This window comes from Pagrus pagrus, assembly GCF_965226575.1.
Source record: "Pagrus pagrus genome assembly, chromosome: 16".
NCBI lineage: Eukaryota > Metazoa > Chordata > Actinopteri > Spariformes > Sparidae > Pagrus > Pagrus pagrus.
This window is the reverse complement of record NC_140200.1, coordinates 4,726,146-4,753,723: the sequence shown is the minus strand read 5'-3', so window position 1 is coordinate 4,753,723 and position 27,578 is coordinate 4,726,146. Positions and strand designations below refer to the sequence as shown.

The 27,578-nt window shown below is 42.7% G+C and overlaps 1 protein-coding gene across 3 annotated transcripts in view; it reads left to right on the top strand.

Annotated features, from left to right (window-relative positions):
* Positions 1-27,578, top strand: part of klhl29 (kelch like family member 29) — a 200,748-nt gene that overhangs the window by 110,237 nt on the left and 62,933 nt on the right. For all 3 annotated transcript variants that reach the window (XM_084378088.1, XM_084378090.1, XM_084378089.1), the window contains 4 exons: positions 12,695-12,833; positions 19,895-20,091; positions 22,265-22,377; positions 23,999-24,145. In XM_084378088.1, coding sequence (XP_084234214.1) covers positions 12,695-12,833; positions 19,895-20,091; positions 22,265-22,377; positions 23,999-24,145 — 596 coding nt within the window. The remainder of the gene's footprint in view (positions 1-12,694; positions 12,834-19,894; positions 20,092-22,264; positions 22,378-23,998; positions 24,146-27,578) is intronic.

Sequence of the window (27,578 nt, the reverse complement as noted above, 5' to 3'; positions counted from 1 at the left end):
GGTTCCAGGCCGCAGTTGGAGGCAGCAGAGTAGAACGTAACTTTAAACTTTTAATTAGTGCTTAAGTGGAGTTTGCACTGTGTTTTATTTGGGGTTTATTTGCACTCAGAAAGGTAAAAACAACCTTACAGCCACTCTTAAAAGGCCATGCGCGTAATTTCCATATTCATACTCAAGTATTTTCAACATTGAAATTTTGAATTTTGTTTTTTATTTACGGTCGGTAATGCAAATAAGACCTGCAGAGCCGGCTGCGTTTCCTCCTTCACAGCGGCAGCAGTGACTGGGGTCTTTGGTTTTTTTCTCCCACTCACAAAATCACCTGAAGCACTTTGTGTCACCTCACACTTCTGAGTTGAAAAGCTTTGAATATAACAAATTTTAAAGTCAAGTACCCTACTTTATATATGACAGCACTTTTGTGGAAGTGTTAGATGTAAGAGACCTTGAGCTACAGAGCTACTGCTGCATGTGCTGTGAATGAGGACGAATATTCATATTTGGAATTATAAGGTGCAGACTGGTGTGCGGAAAATCAAAATATTGAATAGCTACATTCTGGGACTTTTGGAGCCGAGTTGCAATCATTCGGCTTCCCAACACCTGGATTACTGCTGTAATGGCAGTCAAATGCTCTGCTGCCCTCCGGCACACCTCCTAATACTGTGGCACGACTCTCTAATCACTGCCCCGGCTCCTTACAACAACCATGTGTCGTGTCACGGACGCGCCCTTGCTCGGCCATTATAACCGTATTGTATAAGAATGCCAGCAGACAGGATAAATAAGATTATAGGTTTAGTTTTTAATTTTTAATGTTTGTTTGTAAGAGTTTTCTGCCCCGAGTTCTAAAAGTTGCAGTCAGGAAACTCTCGCTTCAGATGATGAAATGCCAGAGTTCGCTGACTACCTGACGGACGGCCCGGAGACAGGTCTGATATTTGTTGTAGTCGTGATGTTGTGGTTTTTAAGGTCAGTTCTCATTCTCGGTGAGCGCCTGGCACAGAGGTGAGCCAGAAAAAAACTGACTAACAGAAACCTGTGTTTGTTTGTACCGAGCGGGCCTCGGGTTCTGCATGTGAGTAAGTGTGACACACTCTCACAGCCGGATGCTCTGAAAGAACTTGGATGCTCAGTCATCCCCCTCTCAAGGTGAAGTACAACTGAAACATAGTTTGCGCAGATGTTCTCTGAAAGGTTGCATTCGTACCGATGAACGGGACCTGCATCCAGATGATTCATTTCACTCAATTAGCCCCCGTTTTTTCCCACTGGGGTTTAGGATGTGGGTGAGACAGAACTCTGGCCCTTGCAGTAATTTATATGAAATAGTGACTTAGCAATTTAATTAAAAAGGAAGATGGAGAAGTGTTGCACACCCACTCACTTCTAATCAAATCCCCTCTAAGCATACAGTATGTTATCTACACCAGCCAGTGACTCCTCATGAACACGACATTGTTACAAGGATTATTCTCTCATGACATTGTCTTGTCTAAAGTTGTACGTGTGTGTGTGTGTGTGAGGGCACATTTGCATGTGTGTTTCAATCCTGCATATGCATGGCTGCACGTGTGTGTCTCTTTGCATCAGCGCTCGTGTGTTCCCGCACAATGACATTGTCATCTGTTGTGGTGTGGTGGCTGAATCGCTCAACCCCCGAGCTGAGCCAGACAATGACGTCCTCCGTAATGCTTAAGCAGGATGTTTGCTTATCTGTGATGGGGCCCAGTACACTTTTATAATTTCATGTGGCACTCTGCAAAAAAGAAAACTAAAATCCATGTTGGCATCTTGCCTTTTTGGCACGATGACAAACAAGCCAATCCACAAACTCAAGGCTTAAGCTTGGCCTGAGTAGCGAAAAGTGGGCTTTTTAAAGCATGCAGGCCTGTGTTCCTAAAGCATTTTATCTCGGTACCCCCAAAGCAGCTCTTATTAAAAGTATGGAGTTCTTGGATGTTCTTTTCATAAAGTTCATCAGAACAACTTTTGAAAAAAAAGAAATTTAAATGGCACAGTAAGACGCTGGAATCTCAATATTGAGGCATTTAAGAGTAATTGTGATTAATGAATAGATGATTAAACAGTGTGGTGGTTATCAACCCATTTATCTAAATCCATTATTAGCTTTGGAAGAATTTTCTTATCACTTTAGTAGCTATATTGCTTCATTTTAACTAGCAATTTGCAGAATGCTCAGAGTAATAGAGGAAAAATAAATCATCCAATCAGAGGCTGTTGCTATGGAACATCTTGGCTAATGCCTCTTGACAATATAAATACATCTACTGGCCATAGAAACGATGATATGGGCACACCTCTATATTTTGGCATATGAGCCTCGGCTTGGTGGTACATACTGTGGTTGTCTGTTGTGATTGGCTGTCATCAAACCAGCAGTGGCAATTGGCTGCCGATGGGCCAATCAGAGCCTTCATCCCAACTGCACACCTCTGTCTGCTTCCAGTTGCAGAAAAAGAACAGAAAAGCTACTCCTCACCGGAGCAGTTCATGCAGCTAATTAATTTATCATTTTTAGTTAATTCAGCGCTCATCGTATCTCATTAGTCCATCTTTCTGCCCCGCTCGCTTTATATTGTGAACAAATATTTAGCTAAAAAAAGCCCATTTTACCTTTTATTCTGCGTGTGAAGAGGCTGTCAAAGCCGGACTGACAGACTGAATTGTGATTACGCTCCTGACCACATCAACCTAACAAATTAACATCAAGCCGCCTTCAAAGTGCTGTCGGAAAACGTCAGAATGCTTGGTTCAGATGGCATGAATCATATAAGCATGCCGGTAAATATGTCAGGGAAATTAAGGGGTTTTTATGTGATGGCCAGGTTACTGAGACGTGACATTTATGACACAGAGCATGGAAACTTTGTTTTGATCTCAGAAATAGGCTATATTTGGGTTCAAAATTAGGATATTGCCTTTAATATAATATCACAATATCTTTAGTCTACACAGAAACGCACAATATATATCTTGATGATTTAAAATCTTTGCAATGTGAAGTGTTTGTAGGCCACATGTGACGAATCAGAGCTCTGAAGTAAGGTTGGCGTGCAACTTCTTTCTGCTAAGCTGTCGTCTCAGCTCAGCCGATCCTGTATGTGGAGAAACGTGAATAATATTATACGTCCCGTGATCTACTGTCGTAAATATGCCAGTCAACCTCACAGACAAAACAGGTGGCGAGCATTAAGTTAGCACTAAGCTATTTTCCACTTGTAAAAGAGTTAAACATGAAAACGGTGTTTCCATTTCTCCGAATGCTCGAATGGGAGTTATATTTCAGTGATGTTCGATGGGAAGGGAAAAAAAAAAATCCAAGCATGGCACGTTAATATAGTTGGACAGGATTGTCACATTAGTAGTTTGGCACCATATTGACTTTCACATTCCTGCAGGTCCAAAAGCGAGTTTAAAACCAGCCAAGTGAGGAGTGCTGCACTGGCAAAGACATGTCAGAAAGCTATAAAGGGACCACACACACCCACACACACACACACACACACACACACACACACACACACAAAGAAAAAAAAATTAGGTTTCCAGGAATATAAACCTACACGCATCTTTGATGATGTGTCATTGGATATTCTAGCATTGAAGTCCATGCAATTACTCCTATTTCTCTTTAAACACTTATTATTATTATTTTTTTTTAAGTCTACTAGGCTTTCCCGTCATGTTACCAGATCAGGTGACAACCAGTATTATTGCTCCTGCACACCGTAATTAACGGCCTGCTTTGAGTAAAAACCCCCATTTCTGTCCACGCTGTAATGAAGACTTTTTTGAATGCCTCCGACTTTCTCTGAACTTTTTTTTTTTTTGGAAATGAATTCAGGCATCGTGACTTGATTTTTTTATTTATTTTTTTTTAGTTTAAAATGCTTTCAGCTGGAACAAACTCCACACTCCTCCTTTGAATTATTTTGGAACAGAAGTCATGTCCCAGTTATTCTCGTGGTGGAGTCACATTCCCTGTGATGCATCTGTTGTAGGTTAAACTCACTCTGCTTTGATTGCAGTAGATGTGCAGTGCTGCACACTTTTATTTGTGTCATTCACCAGCGTGAAATGGAGGAAAGTAACAGTTATCTTGGAAATTGGAAAATTGATTTAACGCACGTAATTGAAAGTTTTGCTTCAGCTTAGATACTCTGATGACTAGCTTTCTGTTATTTAATGTGTTTTTTTTTTTTAAATGTACTTTTCCTCCAAAATAAGAACACGCACACAGTTATATTTTAATTAGCTGTGATACAGATATTTCTGGATCTTAATTTTCTTTATACTGTTGCCATCCTTGTAAAAAAAACAGATTTAATGATCTGCTTTATTCCCGTATCAGGAGTTCTGTATTTTAACAGACCACAGTAGTAAAAACATCATTACACAGCAGAGAGAAAGATATAGTAAATGGCTTTATTTTTCTGAAAGAGTACCTTTAAAGTTGTAACGTGCTTGATGAAATGTTTTTTTTTTTATTTAAGTATGGATAGGTTAAAGGTATACTACTTAGTTTCGGGGAAGAGACTTTAATCAGGATGTATATATGCTCAAACAAACTAAATAAACTAACTCTCTTCATTTTTATGACTGAACAAACAAACTGATCTTAAAGGACAACATAATTTAATTTGCTTGCTTGCTTGAAATTCTGAGTTTTCTTCCCTGCAGCTACATAGTGCCCCTTTAAGGCTCGCTGTTGCTTAGGCAACCATTTTCCCAAAAACGTCCTCCCCCTCGCTTAACTTTTGTTAGTTTCAGGAGCAGAAACTCTGCGACAGTAAATCTTTTCTTTTTTTTTTCTCACATGAACTGCAGTTTAAAATAGCTGCATCAGCCAGGGAGGAGATTCTTTGAGCTGTAATGTCATAACTGCAGCACTGAATGTAAATGTTAACCTCCTGTGAACTGTAACCGAGCCCGTCTTGTAACGTACAGTGTACACATACAGTATGTATTCTCTACTCTGTCTTCAGAGGAAACTTTTGCAGTTTTTTTTTTCAGTTTTCCCTTTTTTCTTCCCCACCCTCTGATCAAACGTTGCTGCGCCTGAAGGAAGGAACAGACATGACGGTGCTCCTGTTTGCTAGCCACAGGAGTATCCTCTTGTTAAAACCTGTTTGAGCAAGTATGACCGCTTGTCACCTACCGTCCCCCTCCTGCCTGGCTAATGAGGGAGCCGCTGCACCAGCCGGGGACCAGAGAAATTCTCCTCAGACACAAAGAACAAGAGAACATTGCATGACATCCTGTCACACTGCTTCAGCAGGCCGCACGGATGCTCCCAGGGCTCTATTTGTTTATGTTCCTCCACCTCCTCTCAGCCTGTGCTTGGATTTGCCTCGACTTTGTTCTACTAGTGTCGATTGTTTGCCTGCATATGTGTGTGTGTGCGTGCATACACATCTGACCCATGGTCCACAGGGTGTATGCAGAGGTTTAAGAGTGCAGTGCTTTTTTGCTACTCCATGTCTATCCCTATTGGAGAAGGCAACAAAGGCTCAGACGGCGTCTTTGAGGGGCACAAGTTCCTCACTCCCTCTTTCCCCTTCTCCTTTTCTCTGTCATAGTGTCTCCCCACTGACTCAGTCCAGCCTCTTTGACAGCTAGCGCGGAGGCTCAAGCAGCTCGGCTCAGCAGATTCGAGCTGCGGAGAAATAAAGCGTCCTCATCATGGACTATTCTGTAAGGCTATATGGTGCCACTGCACTCATAAAGACTGAAATCAGGACAGCTAGAGACTCAAGGGGGTCTCGAGGATTTTCTGGCGCCTTGCATGAGCTGATTTGCTGGGAGTAGGCACGAGCTGTTGAGACGTCTCCAGAAATGAATGTGGCGGTGATTGTTAGAGGTATGTTTGAGAGTAATTGCACCTTGGAAGAGAGCCATGCTAGATTGTGTCACACACGAGACCTGTTGCCTTTTATCTACGTAAAGCATCGTTTGTTCTGGAGATGGCATCTAGATGAGTGGCCTGATAGTGTCCATGACATTTTGCACCAGTTATAGCCTGACATTTAGCCACCGTGGCTTTTGAAATGGGCTGACCTGAGCTGAAGGTGGCAGAGTTAAAAATGAAAACGTTGCTTTTGAAAAGTGGTTGCCTCCTTGCTTCCTTTTGTGCTTGCAAATAGGCCACAATTCATGTTGGTGTGATTTTACAGTGGTGCTTTGGAATATTACGTAATAAAGAAAGACATTTTAACATAAAGAAAACAAATAATATGTTGAATATAGTCTGTTTAAGTATTTATTGCAGCAAATATGGGCAAATATATCAAAAAAATATTTTTTTATTTAATTTGAATTTTTAATACTTTGAATATTGCATAAATATTGCAACAGTGATAATGCCCAAATTATATAAAATGTACATAAATTCGCCTTTTAAAGGGGCACTGTGTAGTTTTGGAGAAGAAATTCAAACTCAGAATTGTAATATTTACAATATTAATGAGGTAACAATAGAAAACTCTAATAATATAGAAATATTTATTTATTGTATAACTGAATAAACAAACTGTCCTCAGAGGAAAATAAGGTCCCCAGAACAATGTTTGAAGATAGAAAGGTGGCAGGGTCCGCCACATATAAACAGAGTAAAACAGAATTAAATTTTGTTGTTCTGTAAGGTCAGTTTGTTTATTCAGTTTATTCAGTCATGAAAACAAAGAGTGTGTTTATTGAGTTTGTTTAGGCATAAAGAATAAGTAAATAAAGATCTTTTTCTTCTGATAAAAAATTCTTCTCCAAAACTACGTAATGCACCTTTAATACAATTTCCAAAAGAGCAAAGAAGAAAACAACTAATAAATAAATACATAAACACAAAGCTTATTGGATAATAGGATTGGTTTTTGTTTTATTTTATTACATGCAATATGAATGACTTTAGTTTGGGCCTAATGAGCGCAGGAGCAGGTAAAATGAACCTGAGCTATTTATCTGTGTTGGCCGGAAACTAAATATTTCAACTACTTAAAACTAACTTATGTAAAACAATAATACAATAAGATCAACATATACATTTTATATATCATAGAGTTTTAGCTAGATAAAGAGGGATTAAAACATGCAAATTAAATCTAATGGAATTCAGATTTCTTTTTTATTTTCCATAAACTTGCCCTCCTTCTGTTTCTCTTGGATCTCACAAACAACTTTGGAGCTTAACAAAATGCATACTAATGGGCTTCTAAAATAAGTGAATCCCACAGAAACTTGTAAAATGTCAATGAGGATTTATGTTTTCACAATTACACCTGTACAGTATGTAATTATACACAGCAGACATACATATTTTTGCCTTCTTATTCCAAACTTAATATTTCCCTTAAGTGAGAAAATGTGCAAGAAGCCAAGAAGTTTTATTTTATTCCAACAGCTTTATTTTATTGGAGTTTTTTTGGTCTTTTAGTGAGCTCGCTCACAAAAGCTTTTGTTGTCTGAGCTCCACAGATATTTCCTTTTAACCTTGACCTGAATATATATGTATATATATAAAAAAAAATGTAGCTGCACGGAGGAAGAAGATAAAAACATTTACTGTATCAGCCTGTCGAGGCAGTATTTTAGAGTTTAGTGCAAATGGCTCCCTGCCATCAGAGAAAAAACTGAGTCTTTTTGGCCTTTAGGACTTTGACCCAAGGTTGCAGAATAGAGCGATTGCATGATCCAACAATTGTGGACTGCTAGTGAACCTCTGACCATCTTTCTGCCTGTGAATGCTGTACGTGGGTGTATTTAAAGTGTGCAGTCAGAAATAGGGAAAGCATTTTAAGTGTTGTGCCTTGTCAAGGTCAGCAGGGGAAAAAGCTGAATTTTTCCAAAATGTCCATCTGTGTGCTGCTCAGATCTACAATCATTTTGGAGGCTGTGACAGAAACAAGTGAAGCCATAATTAATATCAGATCATTTATCCATCCATATTCTGTTTTTATGATTAGTGTGCCACTTCACATGGGAATATCCTTCATAAATCCTCCTGACATTATCTTATAGTGTTTTTACTGTAGCGTTCAGGGCCCCCTGTTCTCTGCAGGGGAAATACATTTTGTGTGAAAGCGTTTTTGCTTGGAAAGAGTTCTTTTGTGGGAATTTCCTATGAATCATGCTTTTGGCCCACTCTTCTATTCCTCTTTGAAATGGAATTTTCTCAATCATCTACTTATCAAAATGCTTTTGTAGGAGGAAGCCTATTTTGATCAGACTTCCTGAGTCCAATCTGCTTCAGTCCTGCTACAGTGCTGCCTCAGCTGCCTTAAAGTGCGCTGTAAACAGACTTCTTTTCATTTTTAAACAAGCAAAAACTGGGATTTAATTAAATGGAGCACAGTGGTCGTCATATAAATGGTAAAAATGTGATAGCAGAAATTGTTGAAATTTTTTTCAAAATGTTAACATTAAAAAATAATTTGATCGTTGACATGATTTTATATGATAATCGTCAGCCATTTGTTTATTTTTATTTTTTCATATTGGTGGCATTGCTTACCATGAAATCCAGACACATTTCTTATAATAAAAATATAATTAGAAATGTAAATGGGTTTAATTTAGATTCATATTTCTTTTTAACATCTAATGTGATTGGGTTATTAAAAAAAACACACAGTTTTGAATTGCTAGAAAAATAATCGGTAAATAAATCTAGAATCAAATACAAAATACCCAATCTAATATGATTAGATTTTGCTGATTTAATAATAAATCAATTTTAAGGATTTTTCCCTGCTAATTGAACTGAGTACTGAGAAAATATTCATTAGGGAACAGCTCAATAGCTTCATCATCCAGTCCCTTTTAAGATAAGAAGCTATTTCATTTTATTTTTGTATATGGTGTGTAAAATGATCTATACAAGAAAAAATGTTATATACTATCATCTTCTTCTAGCTTAAGAAAACCCATTATGGCAGAGTTGGACATTGAATTATTGATCTGCAGGCCTGGTTTGTTCTGGGTAATTAAGCTGCGAGTGTTGGTGGGAATGAGTTGTTGAAAGTTTAAAAGGCAGAAGGTCAGCGGGAACACATCAGTGTCCTTTCTGCTGCACAGCGTAGAATCAGATCCAGTCGGATAGAGATATGTGGACGATTATATGTCCACTTGTGCTGCAGAAAAACACGATTTACCAGGAAAAAAGATAAGGAGGAAAACAAAAGATAAGGAAGACAAGAATGACTTTGCTGTATTTCCTGTATATACAGGACCAACATGGTGCCTGTGTTGAGTAATGTGCTCTTCTTCGACTTGCTCTGAAAGAACTTTAAAAAAAATATTATTTCAATATATATATATATACTTTTCCTCTTCATCAACACTTTTCTTACTTTATTATAAAAAAAAATGCCGTAGAAATTGAAACATTTTATAGAAGCATAACAATGATATAACAAAGTTATACGTTTAAGATAAATATTCGAAAATTCAAAAATGTATTGTCGTGAGTGAAATTTCACATTTAAAAAAGCACTTGAGACATTTTGTCAGCAAGGGAAAATTTAAACTCTTCTCTCAGTTCATCTTTTCAAAAGTGTAGAAAACCAATGCATTTCGCTCTAATAGAAGCATTTCTGCACAGTTTTGCCCTTGACTTTTCAGCAACTTGCACACAACAGCTCTTGAGAGTTGGAAAGTTACTCAAAAAAAGATTTATAAAAAATAAATAAATAAAAAGCGGAAAACATTATGAGCTTTTTGAAGATGGTTTTCAGAGTCTAGGTTTTGGTGTAACCACAAAATGGTGGGTCTACAGAGGTGCATATAAAACACATGTAGAACCCCAAAATGGCTCCAAGATCAGAAGCCAATGGCGTGCTGCTTCGCCCTTTTTACAGCAGCCTATCACGACTTACTACACCTTATAGTAGGGAGGCGTGGTTCGTGCTGATAGGTTACTGGAAATCGCCCCATTGGCCGCAGCGCTCAGAGATGTTTGACAGTAGAGTTACTAGGCTGTGCAGCAGAGCTGGCACAGTTTTCATGCCCCCTGCGCTGTAGTGTGTCAACCAATCATGAAGAGCCAGCTCGGGGCCTTGTTATTATTGTGAACGGCTGTGGGGCAGGAAAGTACGCTAGTCGTTTCATCACTGTTGGCAGTCCATGATATACTCCGGCACTGTACCACAATGTACCCCGAGGAGAATTTCTGTGTTGCTCCCCACAAACAAACCATACCACTATTTTATCCGCCTGGACTCTCCTCAAGAGACTTTCCCTTTAAGAGTATTGAGATGTTTCAAAGCCGCCGTGGTCCCATTGAACATGGCTGTGCATCACCACACTCCGTGCCAAACCTGAGAATGGGGTTGCCATGTGCAGTTTCATGCTCCCCAGTGTTGATGAGGTGTTCTGGGGGGTTGGAGGGGCTCACTAGTCCACCCACAAGAAGCCATAATTAGCTTTTCCATCAGGCATTCAGGTGTGTCTCCACGCCTCCGAGGGAGGCGGCCATTGTTTCTTGACAAGTGGAATCCTCCGTCTCCCCCTCTATTCTTAGGGGCAAATGGGTGGTATGCGGTGTGGCCGATTGGAGGTGAGAGCCATATCGGTCGCCGGAGATCCACTAATGCAAACTCCAGACTCACTGTGTATTCACTATTCACAGTCGGTGCCCACACAGTAATCAGATAGCTGGCCAACTGACAAGCAGCAATGGAGTGGAATGTGAAGAGTGCAGAGAGATGGATGAAAGACAAGGCAAATGCCAGCCTTTGTGTTTGCGTGTGCATGTGTATGGCTCACTCTGAGCGTGCAGCTGTGCTTGCAGTCAGCGTGCAACAGACATATTGTCAAAAATTGGATCAATTATTATTTTTTTCCCCCCTATTTGGTATTCAGCATGTTTAATAACCAGGTCATTTTCTTTCTGGCCATTAATTCTTTGATGCGATAACACTGAAGGATGCGCCGCCCACAGAAAAAAGGCTTTTCCGTGTTAAATGTGCATCTGAATTGCTCCTTATTTGTCATGTGTCTTTATACTGTATAATTTCGTCTACTGAATTAATTTTGGAGCTGAGCTCCCGGTGTCAGTCAGGAGAATGGAGGGGAGCTAAATGAGCGAGTATTCCAGCCAAATAGAAGGGCGAGTGTCATCCCGGGTTAATTAAATCCCTGCTTTGAGTCTGGCGTGAACACAGACCCTCTTTCAGGTTGAGAACGACAAACTCGGCTTCGGTGTCGCCAATACAATCACAGGTCTGATCAGTTTCCAACGTTTAATGGCTAGATAGCTTTGTGAAGGGCATATGGACACCTCGCTTGTTGCACACGACATTACTGTCCGCAAACGACTCCATGTTTGCCACTATTTGTGTCGAGACAAACGAAATGAAAAAAGGTAACCCTCTCTGCTCATCAAGGAAGGATTTGCCAACTTCTCTTCTCTAAAATAATCAAGTATCTTATACTTAATCTTTCCCCATCATGAAATATGTGCCTTCAACTGCGCTTTTTGTGCCAAATAGATGTTTACCATGCAGTCGCAGCCTGAAATGCTCTGCTAATTCTAAGATGACAGTATGGAAGCCGGCTCCCTCTATAATCATAACGCTCCACATTATCGTGTCTGCAGCTCACTATTTGAATCTCTCAGCGCTCCTCTTTTTTAGTGGCATTTCTCGATGGGAGATTAACCGAGCCGCAGTGTTGGTTATCCCGCCCCAGGCTGTGGAATAAGTTGCTGGTCTCCCGCTGATTTTCACTCTCAGCATCCCCTCATGGTGCCTCATTAAGACGCGGAGAAACAAGTGCCTCCGACCCAACGCTACAGTAAGGGCCAGGCCTAACACGGTGCTGCTACAGCGCATTATACAACTCATTGTGTTCCGTGGCCTTCGACAGCACACTGGCTTTCGCTCCGAGCATGTTTTCTCAGATTGCGTTTTTCATCCCTGTTTTTCTAGTTCCTTTCACTCTTTTCCTTCCGAAGAGGAAAAAATAAGGATGGGGAGGGGATTTTTCTGAGAGAGCGAGAGCGAGAGAGAGACAGAGAAAGAGAGAGAGGCGGGTGGGTTGCTGGGATTTGGGGATAAGCAATTGTTTTCTCATTGAGCGACATTTGAAGGTCAACTCTTCACCGAGCAGGGCACTTGTGAGAACCAAAGAATTTTATTTCAATATGAATAATGCATTGACAGTGTCTCTGTTTTCAGCCTCTTTTAGATGCTTTTTAATCTCACTCAGGCCCCCCCCGTCATTGAAGATCTAGCGCTGCAGTGTAAATTCACAGAGGTCAAACACAGTTAGACAAGTGTCTTTCCTCATGATAGTGATAGATTCTGATCTCACTCCAACTTCTGTGTTATCTATTAGCATGCTTTATGTATTCCTCAGTAGATAGAAGAAGAGAGCTAATTATTCCTTTTGTTTTTACATGCTTCCTTTTCTGCTACATATTTATCTCATATTGCCTTCTGCTGAACTGTTTGATCAATATGCACATGTCACTTCTTCTCTATCATATAATGAACATTGTTCCTTAAGTCCGCCCCAGCAATATTGTGTTCCACAATCTGCACTTTTTTTTTTTTTCTTTTTCTCGACATTTTGTTTCTGTTTTCTTGTTGTCATGCTATTGTTTGCTCATGTATGTATGGTTGACAGGCGATACTAAACCCAAATGTGGCGTTGTCTGTTTCTTTTTCTTCTTCTACAGAGATGTTGAAGGAGCTGAACCAGCAGCGCAGAGCGAAAGAGTTTACAGACCTGAAAATTATTGTTGAAGGCAAAGAGTTTGAAGTCCACCAAAATGTTCTAGCTTCCTGCAGCTTGTATTTCAAGGACCTGGTGAAAAGGTTTGCCTTCGCTTCCCCTCCCACCAGCTGTTGATCCAATCTGTTCTTTTCGTAGGGCGCATTTGTGTCGCTTTTTTTTTTTTCTTTCTTTCTTTCTTTCTTTCTTTCTTTCCCTTCCCCTCTCTCTCTTGCAGGTGTGTGAAGACTTTGGTTCCTAGCACAGGGCCAGCAGCCATTCCTTCCTCTTCTCGCTCAAATGAATGTATCTGAAACCGGAGACGAAAGGTCAACCCCTCGTCATTACCTTTCCTCCCCATGTAGGGCAATTTAACCACATTTCCATTTTAATGAGCAGTGAAAATGTTCCATGACTGGGGATGTTTTAAAACTCACCAAAGGGCCCCAAAACAAAAGAAGCATACATTTCTACACTTTGGGTGGTAATTCGCCAAAGACACGCTGTCTTCTGTGGAAGAGGGATTTTTGTCTCCCAAGCTACTATATTTTTCTGTTGCTAATTCTTGAGTTTTTTTTGCTACAAAAACAGGCTTTTCATATGCTAATAAATCTTGGTTAGTGTGATAAAAAAGACATTTCAGAGTCATAAACAAAAGGACATAACAAAAGCACATCTAAGACAGCTTACTGAACCACCACTTTCACAGGTTAACGCCACCCTTCACTAATGTATTCATTTGATGTGGATCTAAGTATTCCCCTAGTACTCTGCCCTTCATACTCCATATTTTTTTGTCTTCACGGGCTGTTTTGTTTCCCGTGGTTTGCCTGTCTGCATAGAAGTGTGTGTGTGTGTGTGTGTATGTGTGTGTGTGTCAGCTGCAGACCTTTTAAGTGTCTCTAGATGTGTGTGCAGTATGACTGTGTACAGTCTGATAGCGCAAGTATGTCTTTTTTTTCATATGCCTTGTTTTCCGGGGAGGGAACACCATAATTCCCTAATGTCCTCATCCTTACTTCAAATCCTTGCAGGTGTTTTCGGCTTGATTGAGAGTCCCCTGGACCCAAAGTTGTTTTGCCGCCTTGGTGTTGTTTGTGTGTGTGTGTGTGTGTGTGCGTGCGTGTGTGTGAGCGTATGTTTGTTCTCGCTTGCATGGCTAGGGATGAAGCAGAGACAAAGACAAACAGAAAGAGTCGCTAGCCGTAGCTGGAATGCCTTCAGGGAGTTTGCCACTTTGCCCCGCAGCCATGCTTGCCACCGCTGCGAGCTCATCAGAGAGCGGAGAGCTGCTTATCAGCTGCCGCGGCCTCCTCGCTCACCGCTGATACACTTGTTCCTCCTGAATGAGAGCAGAGTGAGGAGGACCAGAGAGAGAGAACAGAGGTAGTGGAGCCACTGTACCCGGACTCGCTCATCTCCATGACAGCTACACTCAAAAAAAAAGAAAGTGAGTTTCCTTTGACCTTGACAACAGCAGAGAGGCTTCCTTAGAGACTCAAGTGACTTTGGAGTGAACTGAAGCCCCCATGCTGGTCAACCTGTCTATCAGATTGTCGCGTCTGCGCCTCTTATCCGGGACAAAGCCGCATCAGTTATGCGTAAAGATGGGGCCCCTGAAATTCACCGGGGCTCCCAGAGGAGAGGGCTGAATTTCATCAAGCTCGTCCTCGTGCCTGCTGCTGCCGACATTGTCTGATTTTTCTTGTTTAATTTGACAGTTTAATAGAGCAAGTTCTCATTAATTGGTTAATTAATTGTAAAACTACTTTGATTTATTGTCATAACACTGTCATTTTTCATGAAAATACGTGTAAAATAGAAATCTTCTCATTTGTCTCCACGCTGGAGGATATCTAATGAATTTGTTATACCAATCATTCATTTCGTAAGACGTCTTTGGTGCGACGTAATGAAGCCACGATCATCAGCGTTATGCTAACAAGACGCCGTCAACAGTGACTGTTGATTTTATAGGGCACATGGCACCTTGACTTTATGGAAATGAGAACAAGAGAGCAGTGACAGGAGAAGGACAAGGAGAGAGCAAAAAGAAACAAAGCAAAGTGAGATCAGCAAGTTTAAAGGAATAGCAGGAGACCGTTTCGGTGTCGCACGCTCTATCAGTGATCAGGGAGGAGCAACGGCAGCCAAAGGCCCGTCTGTCATTGAGTTACGGCCTCCCATACGCGGCTCGGGTCACTCCTCCAGCGCAGCCGGAATTATGCTGAGGCTACACGTGGCTCGCTACTGTCCACATCTTTATGAGGTCAAATAAGAGAGAGCGACTTCATCTCCTTATATGCTCTGTGCCCGCCCGCCCTCCCTCGCCCATCTCATTCAGGAGGCACTCACTGCGGTTCAGACCCCCTGTCAGCTCGCAATAAACCACCCCCGTGCGTGTGTGCGTGCATTATGTGCTTGAAATTGGGGAAAAATGTGTGTGTGCGTAAACGTACTTGACATGAAGAGTGTGTTTTACCGCAAGCATGCTTAAGTGCGTGCGTGCGTGCGTGCGTGCATGTGTGTGTGCGCGTAGGACGCAAGGACATAATTCATGTGTGTTATCCAGGCAGGCTGCCATTAGTCTGAGAGAAAGTAGAGATGTAACACTGGAGGGTGAGCGAGTGCACATCACACTTATTTTTCCTGGCCTACCCACACACACACACACACGCTCATGCTCACACACACACCGACCCAATCACTCGCTGAAGAATTTGAAGGCTTAATTGGCAAAAAGCCGAACTTTAGCAGCATGGGATGGGATGGCGGAGTGATTTATTAAAATCAGTTTGAAAAATAGGTGAAATTTTATGTTTTCAGAGATGCACTTCAGCCGCAAAAACTGTTCAAGCTCTCAGTTTTCACAAAGTCCTAACACGTACCCACCCCTCACCTCAAGCGTTCGTGCCTCCCCTACAGTATGTGTTCACTCGACCCCGCCGCCTCACCCCACGATACCTGAAGGATGTAATGCCGCTCCAAAAATGTACACGCACGTCCGCCCCTCGCCCCCGCCCAAAAAACCTATTACCCTACCCTTTAAAGGGCTGGTGCACAGAGCAGGGAGACAGATCATCTCCGCTAATTCCATTTTACCCCTCAGGATTTTCCAATAAGTGTGCTCCACAGGCATTTAATTTATGGCCACTGCATCTCCCCGCACCACGGCCGTGTAAAAAAAAAAAAAAGCTCCTGAAATCTCTGAGCAGTCCTGACACATGCTTTCATGCCATGTGTTTCTCTCCCCTCCTTCTCCTTCTCCTCTCCCTCGCTCTCGCTCTCTGTCGGCCCATGAGCCTCGGCGCTCGTGAGTCAGAGAGTGTTATGACTATGAGATGGGTAGAGAGCTGTTGTTAAAGCCCTTTATAGTTTTCGGCCCTGTGTGAACGCTGCAGCTGAGCCCTGAGTGCGCTGCTCAGCCCCTCCGCGACCTTATTCAGCCTGAGGGGGAAGACGGGACACTGTAACACAACCCCTCAAATTTCAATTAGCGACATTGTTCTGACTAGCTGTGTTTAAAGGTTCAGTTCACCCAATTTAAAAAAGTCATATTGTCTCACTCAGCGGTATCCAACCATGCAGATAGCTCGGGTTCATTTTCGTCCAAGTTTCTGCAGATACCGATTTACAACGGAGGTGGATGCACTTTTTGTTTGTACAGTACTGCTCACAGCATTAAAAAGTAACCAAGAGGACCAATTCTTTTCAGTAACAGTGAGCCTAGTGCAGGAACATTTTCTCGTGTAAGGTTTACTGACAAAGCCTTGCCATCAGTTGCTCAATTTCAACCCGATGAAGGCCACATGATCATGAGTAGATGCTTGTTTTTTGAGATTTGAAACTCAGCATAAAGAAACATCCTTGAATGACCATTTAAGCTTTACCGTTGTTCTGTGTATAGTATCATTCACAGTTCTCAATATGTTACCCAAAAGCAAAAGAAATAATTTTGCTTCACAGTACTTTTGGTGTCAGGGGACCTGAAGAAAATGTGAAAATATGAATACAGCCATTTAACATCACCATTGTATTCCCGGAGTACCCTCTCGACAGTTTTCATTGGGCTTAAGCATGTAGTTTTAATGAGAACTGATCACAGTGAAGTATGTGGGTGGTGGAGAGTAACCAGGACATTGTATCTGAAGAGAGATGTTGCTGTGGTTGAATGCTGTGAGCAGCCAGTGGGAAAAGCATTGACCTCTATTGTATTTCGGGTGAAGGCAGAAATCTCTTTTTAGGCAAACTTTGTGCGTATATACCACTAAAGGTGGGTGAGATGATTACATTTTTTTTTTTACTATGATGAACTGACTCTTTAATTCTTAACCTGTAAGCCTTGCAATGGCTTCACAAGTAGTGTTTAAGCAGCGCTGACTGTAAATTAAATCTCCATTTCAAACCCATCGGCACTTGCAAACTTTTTTTTTGGGTCAAGCTTTCGTATCAAGAGTTCCGTCAATCCGATGTCCACGTTCGGTTGCTGATGGCCCCTGTGTTCACACTTGGACGGAGGTTCAGCCTTTTAAACTCTCCCACCTGTCACCCTGTCCTTTTTGCCCTTCGGAGCATCTGACGACAAAAAAAACGCACCCGTTCCTGCCAGATAGCCTCGAAAGTCCTCCCGTATTACACTTGATGCTATGGATGGAATACAGTGGCCTCGATACGACAAAAGCAAACGCAGAGCGAAACATGAATCCTACCGCTGATAAAGCTACCACCGCTATGTTTATTTGTTTTTATAATTTATTCCTGATTTATGTTGTGACAGGACAAGTAAATGGAAGCCATTTTTAGCCCAGACGGCGCAGGCGTTGCATCTGAATAAGCCTCTATCTTAACATATCTCGGTAGTGTATGTACTCCCTTGGAATAGATGGTCTTGTAAGAACAAGCTAAATGTATTCCCTGTAAAATGGGTTTTTTTTTAGGTTGAGGGATGTATTAGGAAGTGTGTGTGTGTGTGTGTGTGTGTGTGTGTGTGTGTGTGTGTGTGTGTGTGTGTGTGTGTGTGTGTGTGTGTTGCAGCTCTCCCCTCCTTCCTCTCCGCCTCTGCTCACCACCATTTTGACAGTCTCTGCTGATTTTAAGACTTCCTCTTGAATAAGTGGTGCATTTTTCACAAACAAATTTCTTTGCCTGAGTGTGCCCATCTTTTTTCCTCCCCCCTTCCCTCGCCCTATCTCTCCTCCTCTGTCTCTCCTGTCCTCCCTGCCTCCCTCTGTCACTATTTAAATTCAAGTCTGCAATCAGACGCGGCATAAATATCCACCTCTTTTAGAAGCTCCGGAAAAGTCATTTCCATAACATAAGTGCTCAGACAAAACAAACTGCCACTCGAGCTGGTTCCTATTGCACTAATTGAGCAGGTTGATGAGCATGCTCTTCCTTTTATTTTTAGCTCTTTACCCCCCCCAACCCTCCCCACCTCTTTTCTCCCCCCCCACCCCACCTTCCCTCCATCACTTTAACCCTTGAACGACACTCCCCTTCCCTTCTTTCTGTCTTACTGCCTGCCCCCACTGCAGGGCTTTGTGCGGAAAAAGGGCAATAACACTATGTGGCTTTTTGCTTTGCAGGAGGAAAAAGAGTAACTGCCTTGGTTTTTCCAGCCAATGTCCATCCAGAGACAAATGCCATTGTCTTTTTCATTTTATTTTTTTGGATGTCCTTCTCCCCCCTCTCACCTCCTGAGTGCGCTTTAAATGACGACTAATGTCTCAGTTCATACACTACAGGCTACTGATGGTTATTGCAGCGGGGACAAAGGCTCCGTTTAGGTGTGATGGTGGATTTTTTTTTTCGGGGGTGGGCGGGGATATCTCTTATTTAAAAGACCAAGGCACAGTCATGGAACAACCCAACCCCTCCCTCAGAAGGATGGCTGCTGGCTCCCTGTGGAAGAACCGTCTCGCCCTGCCTCCCTTTTCCCTTTTTGCTTCCTCCTCATCGACCCCACGTCCAAAAACCTCTTCCTCTCTCATCCTCTCTCTCTAACCATTTCGTCTACCTGTCTCATCTTGTTTGTTTTGCTGTCTGTGTCCCACTAAATGCTGACTCTTTGCCATGATTTTCTATTCCAACAAACTGGCTGCAACAGAAAAAAGGAAAAGACACACACACACACACACACATACGCGAACACACTCACAGAAACAGACAGAGCGTTATCATTGTGCTCCCATGAGTGACAGAAGCAAACAGCCTCCATCCATCTCAATGTAGGCTACTTTTCATATTGCTGATGTCCATAGCCGCAGGAAGAGAGGCATAGTAGTGGGGGCATGCGTTCTGCGGGGCTTTGATTCCATTTATTTTGCCCTTGAGTGGATTATTGTTTCACATGGGACATTAAACACGGGTGGCGAGGTGTTATTTAACTCCCTCATACCTCCCCGGGGGGATCCTGCATGTGAACTAATCTCTGCCATTTGATCCCGGTGAAGTCACGACGTGGCCCAGTTCTGAAAGCGGCCCCTGCACTCCCCGCACATCTCAGGCTCTGCATTACGACGGGATATCATATTCTACTTAATTTGCTCATCCAAGCACTCCCCGGTCTCACACCACACCAGTAGGAGTGGAGAACTCCTGCTTTAATATCCCACACACAGCAGCGGCGTTAGGCTAACTCACAGCGAGAGCTCTCCGGCACGACATGCTTCCACTTTACATTCTGTCGTATGTCAGTGTATGAACTGTGCTGTCAACTTTCTTTCTCTCTGTTTTACTGTCTGATAGCTCATGATATGTTCCCTGCCATGTATGCATGTCCACCTCTGAAACTATGCATACATGAACACATGTTCTAAGCATGCCTGTTGAAACAAAGCAATAACTTTTGTTTGCCTAATCTTTGTTCAGAGAGGACATTTTGTTTCAGATGCAGCAGTTTAGTTGCAAATCTGCTAGCCTCATAGAAAAGTAAAAAACCATCCAAAGTTCTGATTTCTGTCCCTTTTTCACTTTACGTTCTTATCTTATTGTGTAATGATTCTCTTATTTTCTCCCCACTCTCGTACTGGCCCAGGTGTGTAATGGGTGTCGTACGTAGCATATCTGTGTCCCCTCTATCCTCCTTTTTGTTTCCCTTTCCTGGCCTCCTTCCTCTCAGAGCATCCCCTAACTCGCCTCTCTTCTGCCGTGATTGGTTGATCAGGTCGTCGGGGGAGACGCGGAGCGGGGAGGTGCTGGAGCTGAACATGAGCAACATCAGCGCCGACGTGCTGGAGCAGCTGCTGGAGTTCGTCTACACGGGATCGCTGGTCATCGACTCGGCCAACGCCAAGACGCTGCTGGAGGCCGCCAACAAGTTCCAGTTCAACACCTTCTGTAAAGTCTGTGTCTCCTTCCTAGGTAGGAACAGCTCAGAAAACATGAGGGGTGTGTGTGCGAGAGTGTGAGATGCTTATATCAGCAAATGTGCTTGCTTATTAAATCAGATATCCCTATGCAACCTCTCCTGCGACATGCAGTATCTACAGCCCCGCGTATTTTCACATGTTGTCACGCTTCATCACTATGCACAGCCTCGCAGGATGTCTTATGCAGAAGCTAAAATTTCCTCCCAGGCTCTGGCACGTCACGCTCCTTCCTGTCATGTTTCCAAAGCTAGCGGCCGTGCGAGAATTCTGCCCGCAAACGCTCACGGTTGGGCACGGTGCCTCTGATCTCGTCCCAGTGGGCAGGACCGAGCACGGGGGCCAGATTTATAAAAAGGTCAGGGAACAATTGTCACTTAAATGTCAAATCCTCTGGCCTGTACCGTGATGGAATCGAGAAATAGCAAAACAGATTGATACCCAGACAAGGTATGGAAAGTGGAGCAAAAGAGGGAGGGGAGGGGCCTCTCAGGGAGCCCGTGGGGTCACATGAAAAGCAAATGGCATGTTCCAGATTTTAGTGGGTAACCAACCAAAAAAGGCAACCAAAAAAGCTGCAAATGTCAGGTTTTGCATTCCATTTAATAAATTGTTTTGGGTATCTGTAACACAAGGGGAAGTGCATGTTAGCAAAAAGGTCAACGGCGGGAAGGGAGTGAAAGGAAAGTAAAAGAGAAGCAGCAGCCCACGTTATTGATTTGTTTTTCTCGATTTGGGCAAAAGAGCGGGGAAAACAGGGAAGCCATTTGTAGACTTCATTGCCAGCGAGACGTCAATCCATTCTTCCTCGACAAGATTCATGACATTTTCAGCACATTTGAAGGGGAGAAATGCAGGCGCGGGCGCGTGTCCTTGAGCAAAGAGAAATTGATACTGTGTCAGATATTATTGAAGTTTTGTAACAAATACACTGAGGAGAAATGGCAAACATCTCCTCGACCTACTTATACCACTTTGACTTTTATTCACACAACTTCACATTTAAACAAAAGTCAGCTCTTGTGCGCCCGCTACCACTGTGAGAAAATCTTTTATTGTCAGAAAATTTTGTGTGAATTTTTGCAGCATTGCCCCGAGTTTGAACTGTTAAGATTCTGGCCACAGTGGGAGGTGTTTTCAGATATTTTGTTTCAGCTGAAACTTATTTTGCACGCTTTAATACAACAAATCAAACTGTAAACATTGCAGTTTGCGACAAAATGAACATACACGGTAGTGAAATAACCCTTGATCTGCTCAAATGGCATAACAGAGGGACAATTCAGACATCCCCCACTTTGATGCAGCATGCGGCCCACTTTCTTCCTTTGGTTTTGGCTTTTGTTTAGCTGTGATTTAGTAGATGTTATGTGGCCTTTTATTGGCTTATTTGTTTAGGAAACACTCTCAGAGTCTGACTCCTGTGATAAAAGGCCTGGCGTTGCCTCCCTTTGATGGCTATTGTTTAATCAGGCCTCTGTCAGTGGCCACTGACCCAGCTGGTCCATGCCCGTGTGTGTGTGTGTGTGTGTGTGTGTGTGTGTGTGAACTACACCACCAACACGTTCCCCTCTCTCATGATAAATGGCGCTGTGTGTTAGAAAACTAGAATTACAGACACACCACCTAAAATGCTGCACCCTTACAAGAGATCACAGACGGTAGCATAAGCCTTCTCCCCGCTGGCCTGGCTATCAGGGTAGTTTCCTATATTCTCGTGTGTGTGTGTGTGTGTGTGTGTGTGTGTGTGTGTGTGTGTGTGTGTGTGTGTGTGTAGTGGAAGACTCCGAGATCTGACAGGACTTCTTTAAAGTGGCCCAGCTAATCCTAAATCCCACTCCCTGCCATCCACCACCTCCTGCCTGGCCTGTGAGCGATCGATTCCCCTCGTTGTTTGTCCTCGGAGCTGTTTTGAGTTATTATACTTGTTTCTCCCTTAGTCTCAGGCAGATACAGGCTGTGGGTCCGTGCAACCTGCAGCCGCTTCCTCTGTCTCTGTAGCTTTCTGCGGTTGTGATATTTTTATGGATGTCTGAATGATGGTTTTTCTCCGTCTTAATCAATCTGCCTGTGTCTTTGTTTCTTTTCTTGTTTTGCTTTCTCTGTCCTCTCCGTCTGTCTTTCGATCCCTCTCCACATCTCCCTCGACCTCTTTCTATCGACTCCAGAGAAACAGTTGACTGCGGCTAACTGTCTGGGTGTGCTGGCCATGGCTGAAGCCATGAGTTGCACGGAGCTCCACAACATGGCCAAAGCCTTTGCTCTGCAGAACTTCCCCGAGGTGGGTAGTGATTTATCTTTCCCAGCAGTGCCTTCATTGATTCCTGTGGAACAAAGTTGTGCTAGTTCAGAGAGAATAAAAGCAAATAAAACTATTAGCAAACAGCAATAAAATCTAATTAAAATCATGACCGTAATAAAGTTAATTACCACAGGGATCAGTAAATAAATAAATGACTAAACTTTACTTAATGCTTTTTTTGAGATTCCATATTTGGACTAAATTGCACTTTCTACTTTCTGTTGTATGTTATAATTAAGATCTTAGATTAAAAATGTACATTAAGTTCATTAAAAGAGATGCTTTACTTGGCACATATCATATGGTCTTGACAATATAGTACCAACGTATTAAATCTTCCCTCAGGCTTCTACCTCAATTGAGGCTTTTACCTCGAAGTAAGCAATTTACTGCTGGAACATGTTGTCCTGTACTGTGTGCTTGTTACCTGGCTGCTGTTAGGTAACTAATGTAGAAATGAGAACACGAACAAAGAAAAAAACACAAGAATCAAGGGGATCTCTGGGTAGATAACAGAAAGAACCACACTGGATAGAAAACTGCTTTGCTGCATTCTCGGGTTGAAAGTATGTTGTGCTTCTGACTCACCTTCGTCACTGATGGCACAAAGACGAAAACTATGGGCCTGTCACTCCAGCCTCCATGCTACATGCACGTACACAACTGTCTGCTAACACAGCTCTGTAGCTAGCAGCATGTAACTCCCCACAAAACCACTTTTTTTTATACATTTCTGTGTACAAATTAAACAAATGAGACACGTAAACTGGTGATGTTGAGAGGTGCTGGTAGGGGGATTTATTACACCTTGGACAGAGCCATACTACCATGCCAACCCAACCATACTATAATGCTGAGCTAGGCTCTTGGCTCTAGAGGTTCATACAGAGAAGAGGTTGTAATGGATTTTACAAGCAAATCAGGCGTTTCCCAAAATGTCAAACGCTTCCTTTAAATCCTAGAATCTTTTGAATAAAAGCTGCAAACAACTGGGAAGCTTTGATTGGCAGCGAGCGATTTACAAAGAAGACTGTTGCTCATGAGATCAGGAGAGGCATAAGGAAACATGGCTGCTCAGAAAGATCAGCAGCATCTGGACAGGTGTTTTTGGAACATTCCTCAACTTCCCCAGTCTTTTGTTGTCCCTGTCCCAACTTGTTTGTAATGTGTCGGTGACATCAAATTCAGATTAAGCACATATTCAGAAAAATCAATAAAGTTAATGAGGTAAAACATTAAATATGTCGTCTTTGTGCTGTTTTCAACTGAGTATATGTCAGAAGGAATTAGCAAATTGTCTCGTTCTGTTTTATGTTTTAAACAGCGGCCTACCTTTTCTGGAATCAAGGTTGTACACTTGAGCTTTGAGAGCTTGAGATTTTAAATGAGAGCACTTGATAAAATGTCACCTAATTCAAATGATCAGCTCGTCATCAAGCACTGTATGATTGATTGGAATCAGGATCAACACCTAAAACCCTCAGGAACAGGACTGAAAAACACTGGCCTATAGTGTAATAAAAGTTACATTTGGACGTGTTTGTACACCATTTATGTGTCATATAAGAAGTTTGTCTCATTTTTTCCCATAACTCTTCAGGTGGCAGGACAAGAAGAGATTTTGAGCGTGTCCAAGGAGGATCTGGTGGCCTATCTGTCCAACGACAGTCTGAACACCAAGGCTGAGGAGCTGGTCTATGAGACGGTCATCAAATGGATCAAACAAGACTCCAACTCCAGAGTGCAGGTAATTAAAAAACAAGAGTCTGCTGAGTGTGTCTGCTCTACTTTGACACTACAGTGTACTTTACCAAAATGAGCACACGTGTATGTGTATCACGAGATGAAGCCCTCGTTACCACTGACGGTTCAGATGGCATATTTCTGCAGGGCCGTATTAGTGTGGTTGTTGTATCGGCTCTTACTTGTCTGCTCCGAGAGGTGCACAGCATAAAAAAAGCAGACAAGTGACTCCTCGGTCTCTCTTGGTAGTGTTCATCAACTTTGTGCTTCAGATGCAGCCTAACACAGCAGTTGTTCGTATTCCCATGGGTGCTTTGCCCTCAGAATGCGCTCTATTCTTAGTTTCACTTCATTTGTTTGTGAGACACTGTACTGCACGGAAAAACCAACAAAAACACAGACAGCCGCAGTCCTTTCTCTGTGCACATAACAGGTGTTTGATTTATTCCTAGAGCCTGTTAATCACAATCAAAGGGTTTTCCCCCTAGATTGGTATCGACAGTGAGTTACAACGGGTCAAATTTTTAACAAACGTGGAATCGATGAGCCTCAAGGTCAGGGCCTCGCGTTCATGAAAACGTAAATGGACTGCACATGTAGACGGATATCCATCCAGCGGGTAAAAACCTCAGGTCATGAGATTTTTATGGATTCACTCACGAAACCATGAATTTCAAGCTGATGATTTTAAAGTATTTTATAGCTGTTTAAAAATGGAGGTGAGATTATTATCAGATAAATTACACCGGTCCATCAGTGGAAGAGTCGTTCACTCAAAGTAATGTCTGCTCATCAAGCAGCGAGAGGGGGAGCTGCCTTATATCAGCTGGATCAGACTCGGTGCAGACCTCAGTAATCAATGTTACTTTATTGGCACCCACTTTTATGAGGCCCGTACGTCAATATTTGAATTTTTCACCTTTTGGATTAAACATTTAGCATTTATCCTTTGATATGTGGCAGTCTGAGATTATGGTGAAATCCATCAGGCCTACTGAGTGTTTTGTAATGGAGTATTAAAGGAGACATATTGTCATATATATATATTATGCTCATTGTCAGGTTCTATATTTTATTTGGGTTGCTACTAGAACAGTTTTATGCTTTAATGCTCTAAAACACATCCTCATACTGTCACTGCTCCTGTCTCTTTAAGGCCTCCCTCCTCAATACCCAGTCTGCTCTGATTGGTCAACTCACACACGCCTGAGCCAGCACCGCAGAGCAGCCGTGCTAAATCAATTCTTGCGCGCTAAACTAGCTGCTAAGTGGAAATAATGCAATGTGTGACATGGTGACAGAGTGTGATCACAAAGTCATGAAATTAAAGGCGGGGCTACTGACGAGGCGTTTCAGAAGCAGTGTTTTCTGTGGGAGAGAGGAGCTTCTGTTGTTGTGTACTTTTTAACTTTCAAGACCTTTTATACGCACAACAAGCTATATAAAGAAAAGGAAAGGAAAGAAACATAATAGGTCTCTTTAAGTGCAACACAAATTGCACAATCCACTGAAAGCAGGAGAAGGTGCTACTTAGTTGTTCCCATTGGTGCTAAAAACTGCAGTAAGAAAATGAAAATCGTTTTGGTGACATCCACTACTCATAAATCCAGCAAAATTTGACCGTCTGGTTCTGCAAATGGAGCCACAGGAAGGCTGATTCACAGTTTTTAGGCGAACACGCGATCCCTGTCATCTGCATCGAAAAGCCTGAAGCCAGCTCAGTCCGGCTGACTCCTGCAATCTCACACTCTAATGGAGAGGTGCAGAGGTGACTTACTCAGATGAAGTAGAAGAGAAAAAAAAAAGAAATGGAACATTTTCCCGGTTGTCTGAACAACCCACCGTGCTGGTTTCTGAGACGAGACACCCTGGGTCACCCCGTCTCCGAAGAGAGAGGGAGGAGGGGTGAGAGGAGAGTCGAGCAGAGAGCAAGAAAGAAACAGAGCAAGACTGAGAGACAGAAACGGGGCGAGCAATGATTGAGAAAAGAGAAGGAGATGGTGAGAAATGAAGAGAGGGGAATGGAAAAGGGACCCCTGTGTTTTAATCTGATATCCAACGGTTTGTGCCTCCGCGCAATGCCATGACATCCATGCTAGCGGAGATGTGATTGAGCTCTCGGTCAGGCACAAATCTCCTGTCCATGTGTGACCGAAGAAAAAACAACTGGCGCCTGCAGAGAGGACAGGACAGAACAGGAGGAGAGCAGGGAGAGACAATAGGCTGCCGCCATTGTGCCACGGGGGAAGGTTATGTGACCCCGAGGGCTGAGTTTACACGCATGGTCCAGCATCATCTCCCACCCTCCCTTGCCTCCATCCCCTTCTGCCCGTTTTCGGAGGCAGAGAGCAGCGGAAATCACTCCCCCGGAACCTGTGACACTTTTTAATGTCATGTCAGGCCAGGGTGTCACAACACTGTGGAAAAACTCAAGGCAAAGGGGGGGAAGGAAGAGCTTTAAGCCTCGAGCTAAGTTTGTGTGAGTTTGCATTCATCTGTGTGTGTCTTTGTGCGCCCGTGCGTCTGTGCGTGCGCTGTGGGTTGTAAGCTGCGGGCTACAGAGTGGAAAAGTGGCATATTGAAGGCGCTGCGTAAATAATATGCAATTTTCCCTCTCCGCTATGCTGTCACTAACATCCGATGGCACCAGGAAACAGGGCCCGGACATCGCTTAGAGACAGGGGGGGAGCATTTGAGCATTAATAATGGTTTGCTATGAGACACAAAGCCGCTGAATGAAAGAAGAGAAGCTGTTTCAGTTTTCTTTGATTGAGTATCGTCGAAGGCGTGCCGCCCCGCAAGCATCTGTAGGTGTTTGCGTGTATATTTTAGTGACAGAGAGTTAGAGGGACGTCGAAAAAGAAAGAAGCAGCCTTTGCAGCAGAGGTGTGTCCAGACTGGGGTGGCCCAAGTGTGGCACTAACTTATGCAGGGGTGGCATGAAGGACATCTGCACACACAAACACACACTTTAGAGTAGCATTAATTTATCATTTCTCATATGTGTTAATCACCAACATTGTGCAGAGTGCATTCATTTGTTTACTTTTTGTTTGTTTGTTTGTTTGTTTTTAACTTCACATTGCATTCATTAAGCTGGCATTTTAATCCAAAGCGACTTACAATAAGTGCATTTAAAGGATAAATTGTCCCACCAATCACAACAAACAGACAAACAGATTGTAACTGCAAACGTGGGGTAAACTACATGTGAAACAACTGGTTGGGCCTGAGATCCTGCCTCTCACTGGGCAGATAGACAATCATACTTAGGGATAACAGGGTGGCACCAGGGCTGGTCAATCAGATATAAGTGTGGCCAATGCCACCCCAGAACAAAAGTACAAAAACTTAATCTACAACAGTTGTGATTCTGAAGAATATTTAAAAAATAGTTTTTGGAAATAAGCTTATTTGCATTCTTGCTGATAGTCAGA